At 42.1% G+C, this 13094-nt stretch overlaps 1 protein-coding gene across 2 annotated transcripts in view; it reads right to left on the bottom strand.

Moving 5' to 3' along the window:
- LOC307266598 (tetratricopeptide repeat protein 28-like) overlaps positions 1-13094 on the bottom strand; it is a 177174-nt gene that overhangs the window by 120964 nt on the left and 43116 nt on the right. Inside the window, exon 1 of one of the 2 annotated variants that reach the window (XM_080048655.1) lies at positions 592-1247. The exons of the other annotated variant lie outside the window; for it this stretch is intronic. Coding sequence (XP_079904781.1) covers positions 592-618 — 27 coding nt within the window. The 5' untranslated portion in view covers positions 619-1247. Of the gene's footprint in view, positions 1-591; positions 1248-13094 lie in introns of those variants that run through there. 2 annotated transcript variants of the gene reach the window in all.

The following is a 13094-nucleotide window of genomic DNA, read 5'->3' as shown; positions in this document are numbered from 1 at the left end:
TCTTACTAAAGTGCAATGTATCCTTCTGTTTCTCCATTCCAAAAAGGTAATTTTCTATTCGGACCCAGTATTTAGGATTGAACCCTTTGTATACCCACTACTCCAGGTATTCACTACAGGATACATTAATCACTGGTGTCTTGATTAGTCCAGATAAAGAATGTAGGCCTGTCGGGTGTTGTTAAGAGGCGCAGGACATACATTACACAGATCAGAGTATAAAAGATTAATGTAGCAACGCATTTAATAGCCCTGGGTGTGCACTATTAATATGCAAGTATATTATCCGTTATATGCAGAGTACTACAACAGCTGATGGCAGTCTCGTTCATCATAATCATTTAGACGGACATGGAGAGAAAATGTATAGAAAGATCAAAGTTGAAAGGGAACACAAACTTGTTTGTCGTTATGAATTCTTATTTGGCTACAGTTCCATACAATACAGAGCTGATGTGGTTATGACTATAGGATCTATCCTTTGCAGAAAGAGCAGCAGTCTGTGACCGAGCCCCTTCTTTCCAACTTGTGATCCACTCGAGAAACGTTATTTATCGCCATAATTGGAAAGAGCATATCAGTCGGACTCACCTTCTTCCGGGGCTGCCATTTCATCATATTTGTAAACCAAAATGGAACAGCATTAAGATCTTATACGAGAATGGAATGTAGATTCAAAGAAATCCCGAGCGTCATACTGCCGCTCGACTTCCCTCAATTTTGCAGTAGATTTTCTCCAAGAACCAATGCATGGTGATGTGCGAGTACCAGCTTTGCGGCAATGTTTTTTTTGGGGGGAGACAGCCCAGTCAATACAATTCATACACCGGTTAAATCCACAGTTGAGCTCGGAGAATAAATCCGAGACACATGGTGTCGACTGACAATTTTTGGGAGAAAGGTTCCTGTGCGTAAATCCAAAGTATGAGTCTGTTGGGGACCCACTCCTTCCTCAGTCGGCACGCAGGAACGGCGCCTCCATGACCAATCCAGACTGTGTATTAGGAAAAATAATTCTTAAACTTTTTCGAAACGGAGTCGTCGCTGTAAGTAGGTTGCACTCTAGGTCCAGCGCTCTTCGATCCAGCGGTAATGGTATGAAGGCGTAATGTGTGCCAAAATGCAGAAATATGTATCACAGTGGTCAAATCCCGTTTTCCAGCGTCCAAAACACACTTTTGGAAGTATTCGTTGGGAAACAGTCTAACGGAGCCCAGCGGAGACAGCGCGACAAGCAGGGAGATTACTTTCAGGGGAAGGAGGAGGTACAACCACACACACAAGAAAAAAAAAATCCCTGGAATTTCTGTGAGGAGCTGGAAGGATATCCTGATTCCTGCAACAGCAACAAACTGGACTATGGCTCTCGGATGACTTCCTCCCCTGCGCTCCTCCAGCTTTGCAGTTAACAGACTTGGAGCAGTGGAGCTGAGCAGGCTGAAGGTAGCAGCAGGGTCATAGCGCCGCCGGCTATAGAAAAGTGCGCTGTACATTTACGCACTAAGCTGGCTCTGCCGTCCATGCACGAAGCAGACTGTGGTTTGGTGTCTTGCTCAAGGACACTTATTCAGGTAGCAAACCTCTGAACAATCTCTGAAGAAACGTCCTACAATTCTGTACATATTTGGTTACAAAGGGAAAGTTGTCATCTACTTAACATACACTAACATAAATCAGCAGCATTTTGATGACCATAAGGGAACGTGTAGCCGGAATGACAATCCACTACTATATGGACTAGTTGCTATGGTGGGCCCCCTTTGTTTACATGCCATTTGTTTACATACCAGTTTACAGAGCCTAGGCTGCGTATTAACACCAGTACATATAGTGGATTGTGAGACAATTTTGACAAAAAGCGTTCTGCAGAATTGCTGACTCCAGCTTTAACTAAAAGCCCATTTTGTTATTTCCAGTCACATCATCAAGTTTCCCATAGCATCTTGGTAAGGATAATGTTTTGCTTGAAATGTTCCATCCTGCTAAAATCTCTTCTGTGATCCCTAATGAGACAATGTGCATCTGCTCAGCAGGTTTATGCAAAACCAGCACTGCTACAAGGGCTCATCACAGTTTAAAAAGGTGTTAATAAGCCTGAGGATTCAGATAACCACTCCACTAGAGATAGTCCTCTTTTTGAGGCTACTGTCCTTGAAGATTTTTATGAGGATAGTACATGGAGTACTTGCATAAAAGACAATTTCACAAAGGATGAGGAGCCTTGAACGCTGGCTGGATTTAACAAAAGCTCTGTATATGTACACTATTCCCTGTGTCCTACTCTTGAGAGCAGCTGTCACATATAATGTACTATGCAATCTTTTCATGCACACAGCCATCGGATGCATAACATTGCCAAAGATGTTACTTTGGCATGATTTATCCGGAGTGAGAAAATATCTGCAGCCTTCTCATGCTTAAAGGCAGGCGTTTCATCGTTAATTGTGTGGAAGTGGGCTGAGTAAAATTCAAAACAGAGGTTATGGTTCGTCTGGTAAGAAACCTCTCCCCACTAGCACTGCCACCACACAGTTGCAGAATGAAAACAGAAATGCTGTCAACAGTTCAGATAGATCTGCCGGTGGTGAACACATTTGCGGATATGTTGCAACACTAATATACAGCAACTGCAGTATTGTTTATTCAAGAGGCTTTATCTCAAAGTAAAATAAAGACGACTTGAAGAAAATTGTCAATATTTAAATCAGTTTAAACACTGAGCTCGCTGTGATTTAAATCGCTTTAGATTAATGGACTGTATGGAGCTGTGAGTTGGTCAATAAGCCTGTGTCTGTTCAGGGTCAGAGGGGTCCGCGGGGCACCTAAGGGTCACTCAGATGACAAAAGACAAGAAGGAGGAGGGGAGCAAGGTGACATATGGCCTTATGGACAAACTCCTGCTGTGCACACAGAGGGAGTCCATGAGACACTTGGTAATCCACATGGATGAAGACGAAACAAAATGATTGTCTGTACCTCCGTCCACAGCCACAGCTGGCCCCCAGGCAGAATGACACTCCCAATGGTCAAGCACTGTGATCAAAGCACACGTTTAGTCAAAGAGTAGGGGGGCTGTTGTGTTACAGTATCAATATTTGGATTCACTTGAGTACAGATTACTTCATGTCATTCATATAGCCAGCTTGAGAGGCGGACTCCTGCTGGCTTTGCCCTACATCCAGAACAGACAAAAACAAAGATGATGTTTACACTATGTTCTCTTTCAAACGCATGCTCACACATTCAAGTCCCACAGTCTAAAACAGGTGTACACAAGAGATTGTTCCATGAAAGGCATGTTTGATGATCAATAAAAGGCCACTGCTCAGCGACAGTCTGTTGGTAGTGAGGCCTGTCATCTGGCATCTCCATACAGACGCAGGCTCCCCCATGCGTGCCTCTGCTTTCACAATCAGAGCCCAACAGGAAATCAGACTCCAGTCTTCAGAGGGAAACAAAAAAAAATGTCTTTCATTTTCCACAACTTGGAGCTGTTAAAAAAAAGTTTGTGCTTCCTTTTCTTGTTCTTGCCAACCATGCCCTCAAAAATGTCTCTGATCGGGGGGTGGGGGGTGGTTTATTAAATATGAGTTGGGCTGGTCTACAGAGTTTTGCTCTTAAACAAATGTGAGTTAGAAGGCTGCACAACAATAAAGGCCGACCCATGTTAAGTGTAAAAAGTTGATTGTCCTTCCGCAGGCTACCTCAGAACTTAAAGCTGTGTTTCCAGTCAGTGCCTGTATTTGTGACTTACAAATGACAAAAAGGGGAAAACATGAATTATTGTGTGGTTTTGCTAACAATAAACTTGACTGAGTAATGTGAAGGAAAATTGTTTCCCATTAGGAATGCTACTGCCATTAATCACAAAATGTTTCTAGTAAAATGTCCTTGTAACGGTTACAAGGCACACATTTTCTGCTGCAATGAACAGCGGTTAGTAGTTTGAAGTTGAAGCTCAGTCAGCCACATTTTCAGTTCAAACAGTCTTAATTTGCCTGCACATAGCAAATCAATTCCATTTAAGCTAGTCAGAAATGTAGACAGCTTCATGGAACCAGTGAAGTTGAACATCTAACTGAAATCTATGTTCATGAAACCATCCTACCTGAATGTGGGCTAATGCAGTTTTGTACACAGCTGAACATTTGGCTGCATGTGTCTTCCTGTGTATCAACATGGTGTATAAAGTGCATCACACACACAATAGAAAGAAAGAGAGGCTGTGGAGGAGCAGCACTCCAAAAGCTCTCCTGAATGTCTGAGGGTAATTTATTTTCACGCTCCTAAGTCACGACACTGGAGTGTCGCTGTGCGCTATCTGTCCCCCGTTTGAATAAACAGCAGCCTCTTAATTACAAGTGCTGGAGTTTCAAAGCAATATATTTCACAGCGAGAGCACAGAGATATGTGCCCTAATGCCACATGTACAGACATATGTACACAGCGATATGCAAGCCCCTGTGACAAATCAAACATATAATACTGAAGAACAGATAATTATAACAAAAAAAACATCACTGAAATGCAAGACTCATAAAGGGGAAGGGCCTCATTTATTACATTTACAGCATGCAAACATGCAAAATAAGAGTATCATTTACGGTGTATGACAGATTGCTTCCCATAGTATGACATGGCAGATGGATGAATCTGCTTGAAATGCTGAACAACTTCATAATAATGAAAGTGTTAAACAGCACTGACACCCACCCACTCTGTTGTGCCGTACATCACTGAAAACAAATAACCCTCATCAGCATTCATTCATTCACCTCTTTTATAGTGCTCAATCCTGGGATGGTGTTGTGTCAGAATTTAGCCTGCTGTGTGAGGTTGGTGTGCACAAGGCTGTATGTTTTCATATATGTGTGTGTGTGTGTGTGTGTGTGTGTGTGTGTGTGTGTGTGTGTGTGTGTGTGTGTGTGTGTGTGTGTGTGTGTGTGTGTGTGTGTGTGTGTGTGTGTGTGTGTGTGTGTGTGCACGAACATGCATGTGTCTTAGTTGTAACTTGGTGTTGATTAAGCGTCTTCAGCCGGGGGGGAGGGAGGGTGGGATAATGAGAGCCTGTAATTAATGAGCCTGTGCATATCTCAGAGTCACAGGGTCCTATCTGCAGAGAACTACAACCACACACACACACACACACACACACACACACACACACACACACACACACACACACACACACACACACACACACACACACACACCTCAGTGCACCATGGGGATCATCCTCCTACTCACACAGCATTTTCTCCAGGGAAGCCCAGCTGGGACTGTGTCACTCTGGCTGCTGTCCCTGATAAGTGTCCTCTAATAGGGATGGATGGGGGTTAGGGAACCCCGCTATGAGAAGGTTGCATGCACTGACCACCCAACGTGCCCCAAGCAAAGGCTTATGTCACAGGCCCTGAAAACCATTCCAAATCTTATTTGTTTGCTGGGTCATGTCCACAGGGAGCAGAATGGTTCATCATGACAACGGACTCACGGCACGGCAGAAGGACAGAGTGAAGGCAAAACACTCACTCACACTAGAATGAATCAATCGGGTCAGTGTTCAGTTGGAGGCAACCACTACTCACTATGCACTTTAATAAGCAGTTCAAAGAGTGTGATGAATTGGTCTTGAATGACACAAACTGTATTTCTAGAGTGTAAAGAATAAAAAAAAAAGTTTCCTTCAATGTCAGTTCATCAACACGGCCTCAGCTGGTCGACAGGTTGCACTGCCAGCAGACCAATCCACATTAAAGCAGGCTGTAGGGCGGAAAATATTCACTCAGCTTAGAGACCATGGGTTCAGCGTAACATTATTAAAAACTACTAAACAGACTTTAGTGACATTTGGTGGAAAGTTGGACCGCAGGCCAAGGAAAAATTAATAATATAATAGTTTTTACTTTTTAACAGCACCATTTCGACATTTGTAATGCAAGCTGTATTTTCATTCAGGTCCTGCAATGTGAGCCTTAGAAGCAAAAACATGTTTTCTTAGAATCATTGGTTCCAACACACACAATTCCATAAACACACATTTGCTTTCACCTCAAAAATGTAATTCTGTTTTTACCAGATGTCCTGTAACATATTTGAAAGACACTAGCAAGGATTTAGAAGTAAAAAAAACATAAACCATGCTGCACAATAAAGGGATGGTATAATAATATTAGAAAATAGAAAAAGGTTAGCATCGTTAAACCCACTACCTAACCAAAGCTTTTCTGTGTGGATGTTCTCCTTGTGCCTTTATGGGTTTGGTTTCCTCTTTTAGTGCAAAAACATGCAGATTAGTGATTCTTGTGTAGGCATGAATGGCTGTCTGTATATGTGTGTTTGCCCAGTGATTGGCTGGCAACCTGTGTAAGATGTATCATTCCACTCGCCCAATGTCAGCTGGGTTTGGCTCAAGCCCCCTGCCACCCTCCAGTAATGAGTGAGTATAACAACTACTGGATAGATGGAAAACAGAAAAAAGGTATCTATAGATTGTGGCTCCTACAATCCTAACTGAGTCCTAATCACAAGAATAAACTGCTAGTTGTCAAGTGACTAGAGTTCATTTGTGATTTGTGCATTAAATCTCAAGAACATACATGTATACAGTGCACAAGTATTTGTATGGAGTCCCATGGAGTGTAAATATTCTTCCTAGCATACATAGTGTGGTACCCAAAAGTTCGTCTTTTGTTCCACAGAGAAAACATAAACATCCTTATCTGTATTCTGTAAAGTGTGTGATAATGAAAACGATATTCTTTCTTTTCAGACATTAGTGTTTAATCAATGATTCTTCACAGTGTGATTACGACATTTGATTATGATCTTTTTATTCTCTTAAAGTCCCATCCCCTAATTTTCTCCTCTTTCTTTTTCCTTCTCCCAATTACACTAATGAAGAAGGGCTTGTTTATTCCCTGGAGTCGCTCAACAGTAGATTTGTGTGAAGCTATAATTGTGAGGGAGAAAAAAGGACCTTTGCTTTAGAGACGTGTTTAATAATTCAGTGGTCTTGGACATGGATGAAACAGGCTTCAGCATATTGTTTAAATCATGGCGGCAGTTAAATCGGTGCTGGGTTCTGACGTCTCTGGCAGGATCAATAATAACAGCGTTGCCACATACTCCGACGCATGAGACAGATTCTGTGTGGTCCAACTAAACACAGAGATGGAGAAGGACAATGAATTCAAATGTGCTTGTGCTTCCACAAATACAAATACACACACATGCACACACACACACACACATAAAAACACAAGACCATGCAGTGGTTGGACCCACCCATCTCGAGTCCCTCATTTAGAAAACCCCAAAACCAAACTTCTGCCTCTCTTTTTCAATTACCTTTCTTCCCGCCATCGTCACCAGTCACCACACCAAATCTATCTAACTTCTCCCACAGTCCCATTTCTTCATTTCTCTCATATCAAATGTATCCATGTGTTACCATCACACACACACACACACACACACACAGCCATGCACACTCGCAATCTGGTAATCATAATGAGCACATTAAAGCGGCAAAGCCACAATTTATATGAGTGATGATCTCTTGAACAGACTGAAATTAATAGAAAATAACTACGCAGATATTTCACTACGTCTTAAATCCTCTGTAGCTTCTCGTTTGGTTACTGTGGTTTTAAAATGTAGATTTATAAAAGCTAAATTTGGCTGAGCCAAAGCCAGACCAGAAACTGTGGTTTTGATTCAATGAAAAAACGTTTTTTTCTTCAATGATCAGGATATTATACCTTAATAGTCCAGGCTTATTATGCCAATGACAGCTCTTGCTGCTCCTACTAATCCAACCCTGTGAGAGTGCATCAAATTTGAATGAACCCTTTTGAAGTGAAGAGGGAAGAGTGAGGCACAAAAGGATTCAGCTGTGACTCCACCCCTTTGCAGACGAAGAAAGGAAAAGATGAACACAAAGTTGTGGTATTGAGTCCAGTAAATACTGTAGCATCAAGCCAGCTGCTCCATCAGGTACCTGCAGTTCCTGGTCACTGTTGTGAAGGGATTAGACCAGTCGACTCCTTAAATCAGTCAGACTTCAGATCAAAGGGGTTAAAGCAGGATTAGGATTAGTTCCTTGGTGGAACAGGTGTTAATCCCTTAAATTAGCCATGTAGCACAGGCAGGCCTCTCTTTCATCTCAACACCTGACTTATGGGCTGGAACACAGAGGGCTCATTTACAGGAAAAATAGCGCTGTTGTTACCGTGCAGGAATTAGTTGTCCTCTCTCACCCCGACCACTCCGATAACAGGCCTTTGTTTTAGTGTATCAGCAAGTTGACTTCGTTTGCATGCAGCTGGTGTTTTGAGCCAAACAGCTGTGTTCTCTGCTTCCTTTGAAACCAGGGTTACATAAAGCGCGATTTTATGATTTTTTATACAAAGTGGTGTCTTACAGGACACCCGGGCAATGTGTAGTGAATACTACGCCGGAAAGAAAACAGGGATGTGCTATTGATACACAGCATGTAGAGGTTCAGGAGCTGATGTAGCAGAAGCAGAAAGTTGTAGGGGGTTTGACTCCACTCCAAGGACAGGAACACGCTAGTCATTTCCTATCAATCTCTTCAGCACATGCTGCCTCTCACCCCCACCAGCTTGCTCCCCTGCTGTCAAACCTTCTTGTCATCGGTTTGACTTTTCTACTCCAATCATGCTCTTCCCATTGCAGCTCAGCATCCTGTCAGCTGAGAGTCAGCAATGAAACTGTGTACAGTTACACCTATGAAAAACTGAGCCCAATTCTAAAATAAAAGGAGAGATTCAGGACGGTCATTATACCTGTCTGAATGCTCACTGACAGCTAATTAGCATGTTTAACCATGGAGGGAGTTACAGAGGTGGAGAAGCTACTTCCCGCAGAGCTCCTGTCTGCTACCACAGTCGCCAGTTTGGCCAGTAGGTTTGCCCCAGTCCGGATCTCCAGTCCCTGGCTAGACCATGCCATCTGGCTGGCCTGGTAACAGCCGGCCCCTCTCCCCTGTTGGCCTGCTGGAGACAGGAAGACAACCCAAGCAAGGTCAGGCCACACTAGGATGGCCAGGAAGAAAGCGAGAGAGAGGAGTGACAGATAAACTAATGGATGAGATAGAAAGTAAGAGGGGGAATGTAAGAGACAGAAAAGACACTGTTTTCTTAAAGCTGCCACCCTCAGCGTGACTCAATGACTGATGAATCTCTCTGTCTCTTTGCCTCCAGTGTGTGTGTGTGTGTGTGTGTGTGTGTGTGTGTGTGAGACTATAAGTGCGAGCGTACTACATGTGAGCATGTGTGCACGCATGAATACAATCCCGATTTACTCAAACACATCATGACAGCTCACAGCCGGAACGAAAGCTTCATTTACCCACAATTCAGCTGTAATTCGCAGATCCACAGCAGGACTTCCAGTATAGATGACCATTTGGAAGGTCATTAGAAATGCGGTTATAAAAAAACCCCACAGGAGAGGTTTCTTTTTCGGACTACAATGTATACAGTCTAGTCATTACATTTGCATCTCTTTGACACAGTAAAGAATCTGAATGGGCTTCATATGGGATTATCCTCAGAAATTAATTTGAAAAAAATCACACCACCATGTGAATCACACCATCCGCTGAGTTTTCTTCCATCACAGCATGATGCCATGCTGCTCATTTTGAATCCCGTCTTTCGTGCACGTATTGAAGACCATGAAGCACACATAAATACATTTATTTAATGCTAGTGGAGAAATGGTTTAATTTTTTTGAAACTATGCAAAAATAGTACTTTCTGGTTTTAAAGTATTACATTGCCCTAATATACTGTATTTTGTCTAGCATTTGTCAGTGCTCTTCAAAGTAAATCCCTCGTAATACACGATAATAATGTTAAAAGTGTATAGTGTCTGTAACCCAGTTCTTTCATAGTAATGCACAACATCTTGAAGTGTTACACATCGGGCTTAAAAGGTTTAATACTTACATAAATACTACACTACAGAGGTCTCTGAAGTGGAAAATTAAATGCAGTATTTAATCAAGCTTTAAATATATAGGGGAGAACGGGGGAATCTGAGGCATCTGGTAATGTGAGCCACCCCCTGTATCTAGGCAACGGAAAACATTTGTGGTCATGTGAGATATATGTTTTCAAGCCCCTCTCATTTCCCCATGGCCCTGAAAGAGAGGACCTCATTGTGCTGTGGTAAGCATGTTTTTTTTTCACCAAAATAGGTATTTTGCATGTAAAAGTAAATTTTCTTGCTGTCAACTTAATCAACTGTTGTGCCAAAGCAAATGTATTCACGTAGAAAAACTTCTATCATACGTGTTGATGAACTACCAACATATGAAACCATGTGATGCTGATAACTGAAGATTAGCCTGAAATGCTTAGAGAGGTAGTTTTTTCTCAAATTGTGGTGGTGGGGGAAAGTGAGCCAAATGCTGTGGGGGAAAGTGAGCCACTGTCTCACTTTCCCCCACCATGAAGCACAAGTTAAGTTTAGTCTTAAACATATTTTAATGTAATATTACATGACATATGTTTTATCTTAATGTCATACACATTGTAGAAAAGCCATCATGCCAAGGAAATACACCAGGAAGACGACCTGGGGCAACCACACGGAAAGAGCACCTTCTGATCTTTCCCTGTAACCTTCAGGGCTGGAATGTAGAGTAGGCCTAGTTGTAGAGTATGACAGGCTGATGTTATAATCCAGTTGGGTCTTCTCCTGTGTTCTGAGTCCCAGGCTGTTCTCGCTGGTTCTGATTTTCCTATGCTTTGACCCCCAGACACTAGCTGGCTCTAAGGGTCCTGTGTTCTGACCCCCAGACTGTGTTCTAATCTAACTGGTTCTATCTTTCATTTGAATCTTATTAAAACCTTTTGAATTATAATATGTTGCATTTGATTTTGTTCAGAGTTACTTTCAAGTGTTTAGAAAATTTGCTTTGCTTAATTGACCAAACCCCATCATTCTTTTACTTGTCCGACATTAGTTCTGGAATGTGTGGCTAGCTTTCAGGATTCTTACTGTTACAATATGTGTTGTTATGCTAGTTTCAGAGTGGAAAAAGTAAGTGGATCAGTTTACCCCACAGCTGGGGTAAAGTGAGCCACATGACAACTTTTTTTAAAACAATCATATTTTCACTGCCCTTTGTCTTGAAAAAATGCTGCTAATGCCCATTTCTAGGAAACATCCTGAATTAATGGGAAATGTGTCAATTTGAGTAATAAATCATTTTAGCTCGCTTAGAGGGGAGCAAATGTAAAAAGTGGCTCAGATTACCCCGTTCTCCCCTATATATTTCTTCTTCTTTCTTTTTTTACAAAAAATTCAAAATAATACATTTACCATTTCAAAGTGCCCATTTATTACTACTCTTTCTAATCTTATAAAGGCTGTTATGTTGACACAAACTGGGTTTTTATTCTAAGATTAATATGTGTTTAGCCATTGTGATCAAAAAATTTGAGATAGAAACTTGCTTGACTCAAGGAAATCGGTTCCAGAGTTATACATATTGTTAGCAGAGGTTTTTGCCCTTCCAGTGTCCTCTTTATTGACATGTTGACCTTCACAGGTCTCACAGCTGGGGAAGAATACCTACTTGATACACTTACCTCATATTGTCTGAGTAAATGCAAATTAAAGCATGAAGCCACAGTGCAGCTCAGGAGAGGAAACATCAGCAATTTTGAGTGGAGGTTAGTTTCTCTCTGACCCCCATTCTTTCTCCACTATCAGTCTCTCCATCTCTGTCTCAGTCTCCTTCCCCCTCCCTGGGCTGGCCAGGACTCCTCTGTCCTTCATCCTCATTCTATTTCATGCCTCGTCCTTCTCTTGCTCCATCCTCATCCATCACCACCCGCACCCTGTGACGCCCCCCCCCCTTCCCTCCAGTATCCAGCCTGGCCCCATACAGATACAGCCTTCACTGGGCCTCAGAGCTGACACACTCCTATGTGACTCATCACTTCATCAGACTCCATTTGGCATTCATCACATAACAAGACCTCTATCACCATCTGACTGAAACACATCGGAAAAAAACAGTGACTCCGATCAACCATATTTTATTCCATAACCAAGTCATGCCCCTTTGTCAGAGCACTTAATACATATGTGTGGCAACTCATAACTAAAGATTAAGTGATATTAAGATGCATGCATTGGTAAATCATGTGACAATAGCTTATTTGCTGATTTATTATTTGCTGAATTGAATCACGTCATGGAACATGAAGTTCAATCATGATCGAGTGCTACTCACAAGTGAGCTGAACAGTGACCATAAACATGTTCGCGGGTGTTCAGGATGAAAACAGCACCGCTTTTAAAAAAAAAAAAAGAAAAAAAGAGGCTCTGTTAAGGGTTCAGTGTGTTTGACACAAACATGTGTTGTTCGGCCTCAGTGTAGGCATTGTGCTACAGTTCCTGTGCAATAATAATATTCAATCCAGGAGGTCCAGTTTCAGTAATATATCAATGAGTTCAAAGAGGTATAAGCAACAAAAAGAAACGCTGCAGAGTGGTTAATAATGTGTTATTATGCCATGTATGCTATAAAGTATTATGGAGGACTATGCACATGTTGCATTGGATTATTCAGTACATAGCAAGATAACATTGCATTGCCCTGTAGCAAGAGATGCCCCAGCTTCAGTTGTTAGCCCTGTGTGTCAGGACTCTTACTCTGCCAACACACTGGCTTCATTAAAACGATTAAATACAAACAATTTTTGACGTAGCCCTATTGTCATTGTAAAAACATTCTTTAAAAAACTGCATCATAGTTGAACATCTTCAAACTTTATTTATTGCATTTATTATGGGTCAGATTTTGCAGGTGCCAGAAAACACAAACACTAAGAGACCAGGTTTCAGGGCAACCAAAAGCCCAGTGGAGCCCATCTACTGCCCTTCCCTTTAAACAGGCCTCGCCTCAGGACCATTTGATGTGGTTGGAGAAAAAGGCCAAGGGATGATGTAATGCTGGTGAAAGCTGAGTTTGAGAGTTGCAGAGTTTCCAAACTGAGTCCCAAGTGCAGCTTCCCACACCCCAGCATCTCTCAATGGGGCTGGGCATC

This window comes from Ammodytes marinus (assembly GCF_949987685.1).
Source record: "Ammodytes marinus genome assembly, chromosome: 2".
Lineage (NCBI taxonomy): Eukaryota > Metazoa > Chordata > Actinopteri > Uranoscopiformes > Ammodytidae > Ammodytes > Ammodytes marinus.
The sequence above is the reverse complement of the archived record's forward strand: the minus strand, read 5'-3'. Positions and strand labels throughout refer to the sequence as shown.